Source organism: Uranotaenia lowii, chromosome 2, assembly GCF_029784155.1.
Source record: "Uranotaenia lowii strain MFRU-FL chromosome 2, ASM2978415v1, whole genome shotgun sequence".
Taxonomy (NCBI): domain Eukaryota; kingdom Metazoa; phylum Arthropoda; class Insecta; order Diptera; family Culicidae; genus Uranotaenia; species Uranotaenia lowii.
Genome location: NC_073692.1, coordinates 153,218,633 through 153,236,863, shown reverse-complemented (window position 1 = coordinate 153,236,863; position 18,231 = coordinate 153,218,633). Strand labels below are relative to the sequence as shown.

At 33.9% G+C, this 18,231-nt stretch overlaps 1 protein-coding gene across 5 annotated transcripts in view; it reads right to left on the bottom strand.

The window, feature by feature from the left end:
- The window catches only part of LOC129741633 (receptor-type tyrosine-protein phosphatase kappa), a 480,680-nt gene that overhangs the window by 453,233 nt on the left and 9,216 nt on the right, over nucleotides 1-18,231 (bottom strand). For 4 of the 5 annotated variants that reach the window (XR_008736462.1, XM_055733377.1, XM_055733376.1 and 1 more), the window contains exons 2-3: nucleotides 16,888-17,710; nucleotides 5,073-6,065 (exon numbers count right to left, since the gene is read on the bottom strand). Coding sequence is in view for 1 of the 5 variants with exons in the window: in XM_055733379.1 (XP_055589354.1) it covers nucleotides 5,073-5,074 (2 nt within the window). In the remaining 4 variants the exon portion in view is untranslated. The remainder of the gene's footprint in view (nucleotides 1-5,072; nucleotides 6,066-16,887; nucleotides 17,711-18,231) is intronic. The other variant, XM_055733378.1, reaches the window with a different exon arrangement.

The following is an 18,231-nucleotide window of genomic DNA, read 5'->3' as shown; positions in this document are numbered from 1 at the left end:
AGTACAGATGGCGTGAATCAAGCTATGAAAAAAGCTCCATAGATAGCGTAACCCGTAGTCATTACAGTTAGAATATTTGTAACGATTTTACCGACATCTGGTGAGTAATAACAGATCAGTACTAAATATAATTATTTTTTTAACGCCTACTACCGACATCTGGTGGGGGATTTTTTTTCAATTGACATCTGGTGGTTAATAGTGAATCTTGGTTAATATGATAAAAGTTGCATTGAATAGATTGGAAAGAATCCTAATCCTACATAAATTTGTATCTTTAGCCAGGGTTGATGAAATTATAATGAATTATGTTAGTTTTTGAAAGTATTGTATATGAATTTATTGAAATAAGGTTATAGTGTAATTTTTTTTCTGTTATGAGTTACAAATGAACATTAAATTGGATATTCACAGAATATATGTGAACTGGTATGAGTGTGTTGCGAGTTTTATCGTATAATTTGTTTAAAAGTTGAAGGGTTGTTACTGGCATTCTGAACCTACTTGACTAAACTCTTTTGGTCGCGTTTTAGTTTAATATTAAGGTGTTCGTGGCTGAGATGGTGTAGCTTTTAGTGACCTGTGGAGTTGTTTTGTTTAGTTTTATTTTAATTTTGAAAATTTTGTTTATAAATTTTTTTTTTTTTTTTTGGAAAATTCTAATTTAATATTTACATATTTTGAATCAAAAACTAGCAGGGCGGTAAAATATGTCACATTGTGTGCACTTTACGATGGACAGGTGCATCCAGCTCTACAGATTAATGGTAACGGCGAGAGCTAGAGCTGAGAAGGTAGTTCATCTAATTCCAGGTAAGTGTACCTTTGTTTTTATATATGTAGAATAAAAAAAATGAATTGATTTTGAACAAGAATATCATAAACTCTATCACGCTAGTAGTTGAACAGTGTTAAAAAATGTGATAACGTCAATACTTTAGAAGCATTTTCCTTAGATTTGATTTGAAATATTTTTTAGATCAATAACTTTTTAACTCGCCTAAGATTTGACATCTTCGTATTGGCATACATAATAGATTCTTATTGAAGGTTCTCATGTAACCATTTGTTATCATCGTTCAGCTTTTACTTTTTAAATACTTAAACTTTGAGCATTTGATGCTTTTAATTGTTTCAATCAGTATTATGTTTTATTAGTTCGACGTATTGACTCATTTATCATTTTATTTCACTGCTTTATTATTGTTTACTCGTCATAAGTTTAATTATCATTTTTCTCAAATGTTTTTTGGGGTTTTGGGTTGGGCCACCCGGGCATCCGATTGAAGCGATTCTTGAGGAGAGCATTGGGCTACCTCACCAGCAAGGGATCGTGAATTGAGGAAGGGTCCGTCTCCCCACCCAGCTGAGCGCTTTGCGTTGCAATGGCTCGATCCAGACGCTCGATAAGTTTAATTTGTATTTTCGATGGAGACCATTCGATCCTATCCCTATTTAGAAATGTAAGTGCCTCTGCTTACGTTTCTTATCCCTTGTAACAGTCCATTCAAAGACATTTTGAACACATTCAGTTGATGAATCTTGTACAAGTTGCAAAGTAAAAGTTGCTCGCTGCTACCGGCTGTGCCTTGCTACCTGGGTGGTAGAAATACATACATACATACATATGTGCCATCTATATTGAACACCGTGAATTACCGTTTATCTAAATCAAGGCTAATCAAGGCCTTAAAAAAACTCAAAATTTTCTTTTTTATCGAAGTTATGACAAGTTTAGCAGATCGTCCACCTTCTGCAAGAAAACAGCTTAACCTATTAATTTTATACCACTGCATCACAGTTTTCGTTTAATGGCACGATGCCAGATACAACTCAAACAGAATGTTAACTTTCAGAAACCTTTGAAAATGCCATAGAAGAAAAACAGGTGTTCCCCTAGACCCCAGATGCCGTTAACAAAAACTTCATATCGAATTCCGTAACGAAATTTTTCAAAATTTCACTCCGCTTACGGGTCTACCATTTTGCGCACAATTTAACCACCGTATTTTGTTTGTGTTATCGGTGGACAACTTTTTCATCTCTTGAACACATTGTTCTTTTTTGTTTGTTGAACGAATCAGACAGAAAAATTGACCTGCTTTACCACTCCTCCAATTTAGAGACTCGGATGGCGCTTTGTTAAACCCCTCACTTCCCATACCTTCATGGAATTAATCATTTTTACTTTTGTTCAAATTTTAGCTCACTGTTAGATCCTTAAGGACGTTTAGAATGAACTTTAGTCACACTGTTGATTTCGAGGTGTTTTGGGGTCTCTGAATGGGACTTTCCATGATTTTTCACAATCTTACACAAACAATTTTGTCAATGAATTCATATCGCCACAAATTTTTGCACATGTAAACATTACATTACTAGGTGGTATCACTAATAGTTTCATCAATTATCATCCATCCATTTAAAAGTTATTCACAAATAATTGTGTTGCAATTTTTTTTCGAATACAGTCCTTAGGCCTGAGAGCGATGCGAAACAAATTGACATCTGCTTCGCCGCGTTGAGTATGTCAGGTTTAAGCGATTCACATACATTTGCACTAAATGTGATTCGCCGCATTTAATCGCATTCGCCGGTTCACATCGCATCGCACTCACTATGTCATCGGCATTAGAAACAAAAACCACCCAAGTTTTTGATTTGAGCTTCTGTACGTTTTATTTAAAAAATAACCTATATAATTATAAAAAAAATATCAAAATCTTGAATTATTATTTCAAACTCTTTCTATGTTTTATGTTCAAAGCGTATAATTCTCAAAATGCCTTGATTAGATATCTATATTATTAAAGGGTGATACGGTTCAAATTTGTTCAATATCAACTTGACGTATTTCTTTTAATTTTGCATTTAAAAAACCTGAACACCCCTCATTTTGAAGGTGTTTGTGTGTAGAATGTTGCTCCTATTTTGATTTTGGAATTCACTCTTCAGTTGTCGAAATGCCGTCCAAGGAAGAAGAGCAGCGTATCAAAATTTTGCTCGCGTATCGCGAAAATCCAAGCTACTCGCGCGCAAAGCTGGCAAAATCGCTAAAAGTTGCCAAATCAACCGTTACAAATGTGATTAAAGTGTTTGGGGAACGTTTGTCGACAGCCAGGAATTCTGGATCGGAAGGATTGGAAGCCGGTGAGACGACAAAGAGAGTTGCCGGTAGTTTCAAGCGAAACCCTAACCTCTCTCTCCGAGATGCCGCAAATAAGCTGGGTTTATCGTCTACAACCGTGCATCGAGCCAAAAAACGAGCCAAACTATCGACTTACAAGAAGGTAGTGACTCCAAATCGCGATGATGAACAAAATACGACGGCCAGAGCGCGATCCCGGAGGCTGTACACGACGATGCTGACGAAGTTTGACTGCGTGATAATGGACGACGAAACCTACGTCAAAGCCGATTACAAGCAGCTTCCGGGACAGGAGTTTTATACAGCAAAAGGAAGGGGAAAGGTAGCAGATATTTTCAAGCACATGAAACTGACAAAGTTCGCGAAGAAATACCTCACTCAGGCAAATTCTTATTATAATTTTCATAAGATACGTCTTATGAACCTTTTAATTGCGTCCAAACTCATTTTTCATAAGAGTCTTATGAAATTGTTTCAATTTTCATACGAAGTTCTTATGAAAAATAGAAGAAAAGGCATTGTGGAAAAATAATGAACACATTCATCCCATCAGTCAGTTTTGAATCTCGGAACGAAGTTGTGGAATTATTAATTTCATTCATCTAAATAATAAGTTTGAATTAAAGTTTATTTTTTGTGATCGTTAAACATATTTGTAAACTCTAATTTGTTTTTTGTTTACTTTTCAGCACGTTGACCGGGGAAAAAAACCCAAGGTCAAAGGACCGTATGCGGCCGAACAAATTCTTTGGATCCGAGGTTTGATGGGCTGCTGATGGTGACCACAATGTATGTAATTCCAAACAAATTAGCTGAACAATAAAGTAAAATTTTAACATTAATTGTTTTGAATTATTCTCATCAAACGTGACATATCCTGTTTTTATAAGACCCTCTTATGAAAAGCAACAACCGCTCATTGAAGTAGGTGTTCATCTGCAGAATTCATTCGCGTCATAAGATAACCTTATGAATTTCAATGATTTTTCTTATGGCGCCACTTCATAAGAGAATCTTATGGCATGTATAATAGTATTTTTCTGAGTGCTGGTTTGGCAAGCCATCTGTACCTGTGGCTTGAAAAGCAGCATTTTCATAGCTTCCGGGACTGTCAACTAAGAAATTTACGTGAAAGAGTGTTTGAATAAACGTCTGCTGCCTTTCCTGAAGAAACACGGTTGTTCCGTACTGTTTTGGCATCTTGCCATTACGGTTAAAAGGCCATGGAGTGGTACGCCGCCAACAACGTGCAGGTGGTTCCCAAGGACAAGAACCCCCTCCCCCCCCCCCAACACGCCAGAGCTCCGCCCAATTGAGAAATACTGGGCTATTGTCAAGCGGAACCTAAAGAAGACCAAAAAACTGCTAAGGATGAGCAGCAGTTCAAGGCAAACTGGCTTTCTGCGGCGAAGAAGGTGGACAAGGTGGCTGTTCAAAATCTGATGGCAGAGGTTAAGCGTAAGGCCCGGCAATTCGGATTTGGAAAAGCGGAAGCCTAACTGAATATTTTTCCTGAACTTTATACTAATTAAACTTGAAAAAGAAATTTAATTTGATTTTTTAAATAAACGATTTCACCGATTTACACGCGTTTTCCCTTGATCCAATTTTGACCGTATCACCCTTTATGTCAACCATTTCACCAAACGGCTGTAGGTTCATTTAGCCCGATAGGCGAATATTCTTCACATACTGGTTATCCTGGTTCAAACTTTTGTTTGCTGCATAAAACCCCTTCATCGATTATAACAATTGTGTAAATAGAAAAGTATCATATTGTGGTTTGCTAAAAATGCATAATATGTTTCTAGGTGTTTGCATAGATGAATATTGTAAAAGCGGGCTTCTACCCGTTTTTTAAAGCATGTGAACAGAAAAGCAGAACGAGGAAAGAAAGCAATAAAGTTAATCAGATATCTCATACATTTTGATAGGCTGCTCTCTCGGCTTTCCTGCTGCTTTTCCGAATCCCGGGATGTGTTGATAAATCCTTGGCTCCTCTGCAACTACTGGGCGCTACGAAGATGCTTTCGTCTTCGCCGAATCGGTCTTGGGCTGGGAAAACTTGCCGTCAACACCGTTCTACCGGATGCACTTTTCTGCCCACCCTTTTTGCCACCCACTGCGGCACGAAATTTCCTATTATTTCATCAATTTAACATTCTCAGTAAAGTGCGAACGACCCGGTTGCGGTTAACCTCAGCCTGACGCTTTTCACGCAGCACCTGTGGTCAATCACTTCCCTGCTCTGGCTTTCCACTTCCGATGAAACCGCTCTTCAATTTTAATCCCATGCGTAATTTCCTTTGGGCGCACTCGCTCTTTCTGCTCTGCTTCTCCCCAGAAACCTTCGCTTTTTATTTTAACAAAAAAAAACCTCCTCAAATGCCCCGAGAGCTCCGAAGAAATATTTTCACAGAGTGGTTTTATAAATATTTGATTAGCTTCTCTTCACTTTTTTCGGCAGATTTGCGCTATTCTCAAACAGGAAAGGAAAAACTTTTCCACAGCTTTCTTTCTCAATTTCCACCGACCGCAAACTAAAGATAACGAATATTAGCTTCTTTTAGCTCACACTTGTTTACACCTTTCTCGTCGTTGTCGAAGCTGCTCGAGCCTTAGCCCCAATTTTCTGGCACTTTCCTTCTACAACACAAGAATAACCTTCAAAGGAAATCACTTTTCACTTTACATTTTAAGCGGAAAAAATAACCCCTCTTCCCTCAAACCACTCCGCCAAAAGGGTTCGCCACCAAACGGGATCACTTCTTCCTTATGGGTTTTTCACCACCCAATTCCGTTTACTGGATATCTATACTTCTCTCCTGTTTGACTCCTTCTCCAGACCGACCGTTGTTATGGCCCCGAAGAATATGAAGAAGGGATTAAGTCGAGAACCAGTCGTCGTCGGCGGCGGCTGAAAGAAAACACCAAAAACACGAAACGCAAATTAGGAACAGGCTAAATTAGATTTTCAATGACGAAATCGTTCATGGCTACGACTATGGAAATCATTTGCTGAATGAGGAAGCGTTTGGTTCATTATTTGCTCACGGCTGATGGCTGGACTTCTAATTAGATAAAGAAAATGGTTGGACATGAGGAAGTTACTTTTAAAATTGTTCATTATGAAAAAATCTTTCGACTTCAGAAATAAATTACTCTGACACAAAATTTTAACTACGTTTTGATTGCAAAAAAGGGGTTTTGGCCACTTTATTGTTAAATAATTTCAATGAAATAAAAAAAAACAAGTTTACTACTTATTTTTTATAATTTATCCACCAATTTTAGCTGTTTAAAAAATGTATTATTTTTTAGTTGTGGGCGGTGTTAGGTGAGAGTTGTGGGCAATTTCAAAACTTTATCTTTTTCACATTTTCTTATGAAAATTTGAAAATTTGTATGTTTTAAAAGATCTGCTTTAGGAAAGATTTCTTCAGATTTTTTAATATCTTTAAACCATTTCATAGTTCATCACGATGTGTTTATAGAAGATGTTTAAAAGACAAAAAAAAAGTGAATAATTTTTTTTCAGAAATTAAAAGTATAGTCATTTTGTGGAAAAGTTTTAAAAAAAATTGGCCGGTGAGTCCCCATACACCATTTTAGTTTTTTTTACTCAAATCGTTATTTTTCTGAAACAAAAAAGAATTACGACGCATTGAAAGATTAGATATTTGGGTTTTCCGAAAACCTTTATTTTTATTTAAAATATTAATTTTAAATGTATTATTTGGAACATCTTTGTGTGCGTTTTCATAATAAAACATGAATGAATATACATAGCAAATGTATGTATATCTAGAAAATCTAATCCATGTGAAAAGAAATTTCAAATAGATAATTTAAAATAGTCCAACGTTATTTGGATGGTTGCCAACTAAATATCAAACATCATTTTTTTTAAAAGCTTGTCCTTTAAAATTATTTTATTATATTTTCAGCTCACATTCATATGGATAAGAACATCATAAAATATAAAATATTTTCATGATACTACTCGTTAACGGCATTCTTGAATTTTATTAACCGACGATTGAATTCCAACAAACCCCAATAGAACAGTTTTTGCGTAATCTAAAAGAAATGCACAAGACTCATAGTGATCATTGGTTTTATCTTTTGATGTTGCTTGATTTTGACAAAACTTTCGGTTTCCTTTACAACGGGGATCAGGTCTAATTTTTACTTCATGAAAATACTTCTAATTCATCTACGGAATCAAGTATCGTCTTAATTTTTGGAACATAGAAACTTGAATAACATGCTGTTAGAAACTTCTCAAAAATATGTTATCAAAACACGAAAATGGGATCAAGCCTTCCAGTCTCTCCTAGAGTTTTTTTTTCTTGATTTTTATTATCTTTCAAAAATTTCAGAACTTGACTCGACTTTCGAGTATAATTTAATATCAGTAAATAATTTTACACAAGAGTAAAACTAACCTTCTTCTTCACACTAAGAAAAAAACTTCATCATAAAAATCATAAAACAGCATCACAAGTTTTCAGAAACAGCTCACATCTAGACAGATATATTTTGGCAACCTTGGTTACAAACAAAACGAAATGAAACCCAACGGTAAATGAATGGATCTAACGTTGAAACTGAGTTATGGTAGGTCCCAAAATGGCATAATGTTTGGGAATTTTGATACTCCTCCTTCAAATGAAAGATTAAGGAGTGGAGAGTTAATTTTTGTAGAAGCCTACTCGAAAATATGCTTAGAGGTTCGCACAGATAATATTTTTAAGTATCTATATATTTAAAAAGCAATTTCTGTGGGTTTGTTTGTTTGTTTGTTTGTTTGTTTGTTTGTTTGTTTGTTTGTTTGTTTGTTTGTTTGTTTGTTTGTTTGTTTGTTTGTTTGTTTGTTTGTTTGTTTGTTTGTTTGTTTGTTTGTTTGTTTGTTTGTTTGTTTGTTTGTTTGTTTGTTTGTTTGTTTGTTTGTTTGTTTGTTTGTTTGTTTGTTTGTTTGTTTGTTTGTTTGTTTGTTTGTTTGTTTGTTTGTTTGTTTGTTTGTTTGTTTGTTTGTTTGTTTGTTTGTTTGTTTGTTTGTTTGTTTGTTTGTTTGTTTGTTTGTTTGTTTGTTTGTTTGTTTGTTTGTTTGTTTGTTTGTTTGTTTGTTTGTTTGTTTGTTTGTTTGTTTGTTTGTTTGTTTGTTTGTTTGTTTGTTTGTTTGTTTGTCCTCTATAGGCTCAGCCATCTTAAGAGCTAGAGAGCTGAAATTTGGCATGGATACTCATTAGGATCAGGAATGATGAAAAATGTTTTTCAGATTTTCGAATGACCCCTTCTAAAGGGGGTCGTCCATACAAGACAAATACTGTGTTCGCGATATTGACGTTCTTTTTCGTTGGATTGTGACAAAAATTTGCACATAGGGGTTTTGAGAGATGAGAAATTGATTCCAGGTATTGAATTTTGTGTCAGGGGTCGGCAAAAGAGGTCGCCCATATGAAATGTTCAGCGTTTTTACTATATTGACGTTATTATGCATTGAATTGATATGAAAATTTGCACATGAGTGTTTTGAGGGACGAGCAATCGATTACAGGTATTAAATTCAGAGTCAGGGGTTGACCAAAGGGGTCATCCATATCAACTTTTTAATGTTTTTACGATATTGGCGTTATTATGCATTATATTGAGATGAAAATTTGCAGACGGGGATTTTAAGGAACGGACAATCAATTCCAGTTACCAAATTTTTAGAAGGGGTCGGCAAAAGGGGTCGTCCATATCAACTTTTATTTTTTTTGCGATATTGGCGTTCTTATAGATTTTTTTTGATGAAAATTTGAGTATTTTGAGGAACGATCCATCGATTCCAGGTTTCAAACTCAGGTTTAAAGATCGGCCAAAGGGGTCGTCCATATTAACACTATTTTTGCGATATTAATGGTCAAATACATTGGATTAAGATGGAAACTTGGTACAAGGGAGTTTCAAGGAACGAGTAATTGATTTCAGAGGTCGAATTTTCATTCAGAGGTCTGCGAAAGGGGTCGTCCATATAAAATGTTCAATTTTTTGCGGCATTGACGTTATTATGCCTTAGATTGAGTTGAAAATTTCCACATAGAAGTTTTGAAGAACGCTCATTTTTTCAGGTTTCAAATCTCGAGTCAGGAGTCGGCAAAAATGGTCGTCCATATTATCTGTTCACTGTTTTTGCTAAATGGGGGGTTTTTGTGCGAGTCGAGTGACGTGAATCACAAAATTTCACTTCTTTATCCTGACTCCAGGAAATGTTTCAGAGAAGAAACGTTAGTATGAATGAGCTCCCAAAATCGACCACAGGACATTTAAGCTGAAACTTCTAGCCTAGAGTGGTTTCTGGAGTCGGCACAACGATGTGAAATTTTGCACATCACGTCACGTGACTTTCAGAATAAGCCCCATTGTCTTGATTATACATCGGATTATAATGAAAATTCGCACATGAAAGTTTTATAGCACATGTTATTGATTTCCGGTGTCAAATTTTGACAAGGAATCAGTAAAAGGGTTCGTCTTAATATTTTCGATTTTTTTTTTGCAATAATTACGTTGTTAGGCATCATATCGAGGCAAAAATTTAAACATGAAAGTTTTGCAGGACGAGGAATTGATTCCTGATAACAAACTTTCTAAAGACGACAGACGACAGAAAAAGGGATCGTCCACATTTACTGTTTAATGTTTATGCAATAATTGTTTTATTATCCATGACAGGGCCGTAGGAAGAACCGACTCATGGGGGGGGTTTTCATGACCAATTTTTTACTACGATATTTTTGCTTAATGAATGCACGAATTCAAGTTCTTTACATATACCGATTATCGTTTAAAGTAGAAACTTTTGAAAATACATTCTTAAATCTTTGAAAGGGTAAGGTAAGGTATTCATTTAAGGAACCTTTTATTTTCAAAAAGTCTTTGAATTGGCACAAAAACACTCGTGGACCTAGCTTTTCATTTGATTTTAGCAAAAAGAAATTTTTTTTAATAAACCTTGCAAAATAAATTAAATTTTCAAAAGTAAAAGATTAAAATTTTGTGGTTCTAATCTGTTTCTGGTTAAGTCATTCCAAGTTTTAGATTTGAGTTTGAAATTTGGATTTGAAAAAAACTGCAACTGCAATGTTGAACAATACCCAAAAATATGTCCCTGCTATTTGTTTTTAGAAAGATAACAGACAAAATTTTTCATCGAAAATCAATTCCACAATAATAACTCTGTGGATGGTTTTAAGAAAAATCAAAATTGCGTTTTTCCTAACAAATGACAAAACTTACTCAAATTTTACATTAAATTTGTAGTTTTTAGCTGAAATATGTATTCAAAATGACTTGATGAAGAATTTGATATTTTTAAATTAAACCAACAATCAAAATCTCTTTCTAGATAAATTCCCCAACGAATTTATACCTGAACTGAGAATTTTAATTTCAGAGTTGTTTTAGAATTTCTATGTGATTTCTGAAATAAAAATTAAAAAAAAAACATTAAAAAAACTATTCCTGAATTCCAAATCAGCATTTCCATTACAAGCCAAGAATTGGTTGGTTTTTGTTTTGGACTCTCAACCATGAACCTATCATTTTATTTCTGATGTTTTGGGTTTCAATCAGAATTTATTATTTTTATTATAATCGCCATATGACTTGCAAATTTAAATTTAAATGCGAATTTAGAAAAAAAAATTAATCTGATTCAAGTTTTCAATTCTGATTCGCCAATTTGAAGCTTTATAATGTTTGGATTTTGCAAAAGAAATAATTTTCATTATTTTTTAAATGGAATTTTAAAGAATTGAGTTTATAAACTTCGATTAAAAAAAACTAAGATGGTTTCTAATTTTCTTTGATTTTTAATTTGGAAAGTTATCATTCAAATATTGAAAACGCATATGAGTTTCAAAAATCACGTATCCTCTTTTGATTGAAATATAACATAAATTTGATCGATTTCAAACAGCTTTTGATTTCAATTTTTAATGGTGATTCGAACCAAAAATCAAAAATTCTGGATACATAATCCGAAATATGCAAATAGTGCAATAAAGATTTTAACAATATGAAACTTTAACCTCTGGAATGAGTATAATCTTATTTAAAATTTAGTTTAGAGAAACAAATTTCTATTAACAAGCAAACAAAATTTGAAAAACTGAAGCAGAATTCAGAACCGTTGATTAGTTTTCGAGGTTTTGGCATTCTTTCTGAGTTAAGATTGTTACTCATGAACAACCTTACTGAATGATCAAAATTTGATTAAGAATTTAAAATTTTGAGTGTAGAGTAGAATACCTCGCTTGCTTTTCTGAACCTTCATGGGGGGGGTTTAACCCCCAAAACCCCCCCTGTTCCTACGGCCATGATCCATGAGATCAAGACAAAAATTCATTCACGGGTGTTTTACAAAACTGACAATGGATTTATGATGTAAAATTTTTAATCAGACGACAGAAAACGGCCGTTAATATTACCTTTAAAATATTTAAAACATAATTTCGTTGTAATGCATCCGAAAAAGACAAAAATTCGAACACGGGTGTTTTTTTCGACAGTCAATCAATTTCTTATTTTAAATTTCCGTTTGGTAGAGAAGCAAATAGGTCGCTTGCATATTCTGTTTAGTAAATTAAGCAATTTTTTGGTGAAAATTCGTCCCAAATACAAACCAAATACAAAATCATCAGTTTTAAAGTTAAATGCGAAACGAAGTTCGTACGGGATCAGCAAGTAAATAGATAAAAATGAAATGGGTATTTGGAATCAGCGCTCCAAAACTAGTCAAAATAGCTCTGTGCACCTTGATGAGTTTTTGTTTTGTCTTGTGTTATTAGCAATTTGCTAAACAATTTTCAATCATGATTAATTTTTGACCTGATTTGATATTTGTTTTAGGATTCGAATTTAATGTATTTTTTAATGTTATGTTATATTTAATGTATTCTATTTCAATGCACTGATTCTTATGGCCGAATCAATTCATTCTTGTTTTTTTCTTGTTAAAATTTTAAATTTTTTCAAAAAATTTTGCTCATTATTATTTTTCAAGTTTTTGTGATGGCTAGGAGTAAAAAATGGTTATTGAAATAAATTTGTTATTTCTTTGATTTTTTGGCATCGTTATTATTTCTAGCTGAATTTGAAATTTGAACCTGAATTTGAATTTTTGAAGTATTTTTGACTTCTTTGAAAAAAGTTTATAGAAATTTTCTTTTTGTTTACTATTCCGCATTTTCTAAAATACGAAAAATTAACGAATTTTTGAAGTCTTAAACCAATTTGAGTTTTTGATATTTTTAGAGCAAAAATCAAATAAATTGCAGGCTTCTGAAATTTTTTTCAAAGAAATAAAACTTTTTTTTTATTTTTTAGTACAAACGGAAAAAAAAACAATAAATGATTTCTATCGAAATTTAATTAAAAAAAATGTAGAATTTAACTTTTTCAACCCATTTATTTTTTGAAAATAAGAATAGGTATCCTCAGCCCAAATACTGTTCCATGAGAGAATTATGCAAAATACAGATATACTTAAACCATTATATACCACATAACGAGAAAACGGGAGACACGAATAGCGCTATCTGTCGACAAAAATGGAAGTATTACACTGTGAATTTTTTCAGAGCTTTGATTAGAGATGCCAGGTGTCCTGATTTTTCAATTGACAATAGCTAAAAGTGTGGCATAGCATATCGAAAAGGCGGAAGTAAAAAGAGTACTTTTTGAATGAATATAAATTATTAACAGCGCAAATTCTGACAATTTTTAAAACGTTATCCAAACTCTTTAACATCGTGATTGTAATATTACTATCGATTCAGTTAAAGTTTTGAAAAAAAAAGAATTAGAAGGGAATGTTATTTGACTCAAAAACGTTAAGGTCAACATTTGTAATAAATGACGAATTTATTATGACTTCATAATAAACTAAAAATACATTGAATTACGGCATTCAAGATCACATCTGCCAGCGCAGATATAAGACTTTTGCATTGAGAATTTTTGCTAGCTCTTATCGAGTAAACAAACAAACTACACATTCCTATTCAAACATTTGCGCCTTTCGAATTCCTTAAAATTTATTTTATCTCCGTCTTCATTTCGAGATTTCAACAACGATCCATCACCTACAATATGTCATACAAAACGGCAAATCAAAATTAACGGAAGCTAAATAAAAAAAATAGCTAAGAGACGAAAATTAAATACAGATAAAGTAATATATGATAACATATGATAATGAAAATGATTAATTATTAGTTATTCCTAGTTATACAGTACCGTTCATAATTGTATAGAAATTGGAAGCAGGCCCACTGTCACATCAAATTTGAACTTCCATAACTTTTTACTCTGATAATATTTTTGATCAAATTTTCTGCGGAAGATAGATCAATAATCTCATTATTATATCACAAAATTTGAGCTTCCTTGAGTGTGTGTGGCCTGAGATACAGTAATTCGATGTACCTAAAAAAGTAGCACGCATCGATAGAATTGGCTTAGCAATAGAACAGCACATGTGAGCGCTGCTTGGGTGATTTTTTGCCCGGTCGGACACAATCTCACATGTGTTCGACCCGTCCGTGTTTCAATGTGGGTAGGAATGCGATGGGTTTCTTCATCGCTTCCTATCAACATTGAAACGGCGCGCGGCAAAGAATCACTTAAGTAGTTCAAAAGCTGTTCACACAACAAAAGCCCTGCTCACATTTTCACCAACTATTCAATTTCTTCTACCCAAAGCGCTCTAGCTTTGATCTTTCCACCTATAATACTTTCATGTTCTTTCTAAATATTCTACCTTGAATTTTCACAACTCGCCGAAATGCCAAAAATTAAATAAGAGGATTCTACAACCAGTAAAAATTAATGGAAGTTCAAAGCCGAAATGACAGTGCGCCTGCTTCCAGTTTCGATACAATTATGAACGATACTGTATGTAGATAGTTTTTTGTGTTTTGGATTATCATTTGTTTTGCCATAGTAGAAATTTAATAAATAATAAAAGTATTTCATTTAAAAACCAACACACATGCCATTCGGAACCTGAGATGCATTTTTATCGAATTTCATCACATTCCATGGCGGGAACAAAATTTTCCCTCTTGCTAATAACAAATCACATGTTGTTTAATGAGCACTCAATTTTCGTGTTAATTTAAAGTGAATGTGCTGATTTTTTTTCCCTCGATAATAATTTCTTTGATACTTTGCTTCAATTTTTCATTTGTTTAATAATAAACCAATTTGTTTGAAAATTTTCAAATACTTATAAGAAACATCTAGCATGAAATAATAATAACCCCAACTTTTAATACGAATCGTCGAAAAAACCAATTTGTTGCCAAATTTAAAAGCTAAACTCGTCATCTAGTTTAAAAAAATAACGATATTTCTACGTAAATATTTTTTTTCTTAATTTTCAGTTCTTTTCTATTCTGACCGATTGAATTTAAAATCTTTTTCTTAAAAATCACTTTATGCCGATCAAAATTTATCGTTTGAAATAATCAAATAAGGGAGGTAATTGAGAGTGATTATTCCGCTCCATATTATGCTCAGAAATATTTACAAGTATGGAATAGAGATATTTTATTAAACCCCTTTTTGTTTGTTTTTTGATTCACTAAAACTTTTCTGGTGCAAGAATAGAAAGAAATAATAGTATTTTTTATAACTGGCATCCCTGATCATGTCGAGTCCGAAATACACACTATCCACAAGTTAGACGAATTCCTTGAATTAGTGCTTCCATTTTGTCCGATAGAGGATGCTGATGGTGTCGCCTTCTCATTGTATGAAGAAAATAAGTGTTGTGAATATTGGTTTCAATTGTATTTGTATAGTATATAATTTCAGAATCAGTTTTTTTTTCGTATAAATTTGCCATTTCTTCAGTTATAAATGCTTGATTTTACTCAAATTTGATGCATATTTAAATCTTATAAACAAAGGTTGCCAGAATGCCCGGTTTTTCCGGGTTTGCCCGAATATTTTATACAAAATTAATAAGATACAGTCCGGCCCGGCCTGGTTGCCCAGATTTCATTGAAAAAAATCCCGGATTTTGCCTGGATTTATTCACTTTATTTGGCAAACCAAACCAACAAAATGTGTTTTGTATTTTTTTATGTTTGCCTCTTAAATGAAATTTTCTGAGAAAGTTTTATAAAAATAATCATGAAATGTTTTTTTGGAAGCCAAAAATACGATTTAAAATCTGTCGATGAGTTTGATGAGAAGTTTCTCATCCTATTTTTTTTTTTTTATTCTTGTTGAGTATTTTTTGGGTTTTGACAAAATTTGCTCGAATATTGCCCGGATTTTTGGTTACAATTTTGAAATCAAATGTTCGGATTTTTTCAGATTTTCATATAAAATTGCCCGGATTTGTCCGGACTGGACACGTGCTGAAAAAGTTCTGGCAACCTATTATAAAAAAAAACTCCATATCACCATAGCTAGAGGTGATAGTCAAAATCTGGGGCGGGATTATGAAACTCGAAACAATCGAGTTTCGTTCGATTCGACCAACTTTGGTGTTACCGATCTCGATTCGAATGGAATGCTTCGCGATGATCTACTACCCGATTTACTCGAAATCTAGTACTTTAAAATTTAGAACTCGAACGAGATTCGTAATACTGATTCTAGTTCGATTCGAGTTCAGCTCGAAACGGGTAACTCGAATCGAATAGGATTCATAATTTCACCCCTGATAAAAGATTCGAGTTCAGGACGTCAATTTTTTTCATGTAAATTAAAATTTTGATTTTTTTTTTCAATAAGTTGGCTTTGTTTTTCATTTCTGGTAATGGTATGACTTACCAGAAAAGGAATGATTTGAATATTCGATTCTGATACATTTGGAATTGTATCAGTGAAGTTTATTATTTTTTCGAGTTCTGTGATGGTTATGAGTAGGAAAATAGAATTAGAAATAAAATTTCTTGATTATTGCGCATTTTTGGTATTGGCAATCTAATGAAAAGTTGGTTTTTCAGACCACTTTTTTGAACTTTTTGTGATCATTTCATTAAAAAAAATATTAAAAAATATTTCTTGACTTCATGATGTAGACATTAACTTCAGCTTTCATATGCATAAGGCAAATATTTTTTTGGACGTGTAATATATGAACTACAGCAGTTTTCCTGAGGCATGTTTTCTCGGATTTTTTTCTCTTTCATGCTGAATAAAGAGAAAACTAGAAGCTTTAGCTATATATAATGTTCTTAACATATTTTACTGACATTACAAGGTTTCTATTGATAAAAGTTTTATATGAAGTTCATAATAATTCAAACGAATTAAATAGATTTTAATTTTGGAGTGTCAAAATGACACTCTAAGTCGGAAAAGGGAGTTTTTTTGTCCAGGCTTCCAGGGTTCGTCCATATAAACAGTAAAAATGCAATATTAAAGAACTTTGGAATTCATTTAGGGACCCCGAAGAAATTTTTGTATTTTGAAGCTTCTGAAAAAAGTTACAAGCATTCAAACTTGAAATAGTGTCAAAATGACACTCTAATGCGGATGAGGGTTAAACAATAATTCCTCAATTTATTTTTAATCAGAATGATATAATCAACGTCGTTCCAAATTTATTGATACCTTGAAAAAATGCATTTTTATGACAAACTATTATCTTAAGATCCACTACAAATGTTGTTATTGTTATGTTTTAGATAGAAAAACCAATAATGGAAAGGATATACATTTAAATTTACCTCCAATCAGATTGCGCCTGTCGAATTTTCCGTATAATATGTTGCAGGAATAAATTAGTGCTACCAGCTATTTAATCCACATAATTCGGGCAGCTATTTGTGTCATGATCGATGGAATCGTTGAATTTACCCATTCACACAAATCCAACCACCGGCAATTTCCTTAACAAATTATCTACGCTTTGGTCCTGATTTCAGCAAAACCCAACTAAGAATAGTAAACGATCTATCTTCTCGGTTCAGAGCTTCAATTTCTTTGGTATTATTTTTTTCAATTTCTCACTTACGGTAGACACTAAACACACCGATTCACTATATTTTGGCAAAGGTCTTCTCGCTTCTAGCTACCCACAGTGGAGACGCACGTGTTCAACGACACCGGCCTCCGAAGTTTTCTTCTCAATCAATCATCGCGCACTTCCGGTTGACTTTAGTTGGTAATTGGCGGTCATTCCCAGCCATTGACCACCAACAACTATTCGGATTCGAATGGTTTGTAGCTGTTTGTGTAAGTGTGGGTATGTGAATTTTCCACGTTTTCTTCTTCTCCGAGCCAGAGAAAAATGCCACACAGAAATAAACAACAAAACACACACCTTTCCGTATCCGAAACGAAACCGCAAGCAACCTTAGTCTCAGCTCTACGTCCTATGAGTAGGTATTTTATAGCTGCCGAAAAACTTGAACGGAACGTTACTTTACTCTTTTTTTTTTTCTTCGTCGTCTCTAACCGGATCTCCTGCTTGATACGCGGCAGCTATTTATGTTTGCTTTCGTTGGTTTTCCTCGGAAAAATGCGCGGAGCTCATGGGGTTCATGAAAGCTGTAAAAGAAACAAACTTTTATGACCGAAGTGATTCTTCCCATTCTCTGCCGTTGTTGGCTGATGATGCTGATGGTGGAAGAAAAGCTGTGAAAGTGCTTCGCTTTATCATTTCAGAGTGATTCACACGGTTTTGCAAAAGGTTTTGCAGGAGGAGGAGGACACTCGCGCTAACTTTCGAGGAGTCAACTTCACTTCACATTCGAAATATTTCACCGTCGTCGCCGTGCGTCTTCGTGAATCGTGAATGGGTGGGTGGAGTAGAGAGCCGCAGAGGCAACAAAGAGTGATTGAAGGTGAGCTTCTGGAAAACTTATTGCTTGCCGTTTCGATTCTCGGGGTTGGTTCGATTCCGAGACGGTGAACGATATTGATGGTTCTCGGGAAAACGCACTTTGCACACTAACGAGAATGTCTTCGGGCCATTCATTCGGCGAGATGTAGGGATTCGCAATTCAGTTCAGCCAGTTCAGATTCGCTCTCATCGTGACGTTTCGTTTTCACGATTGTGTATCTAGCTA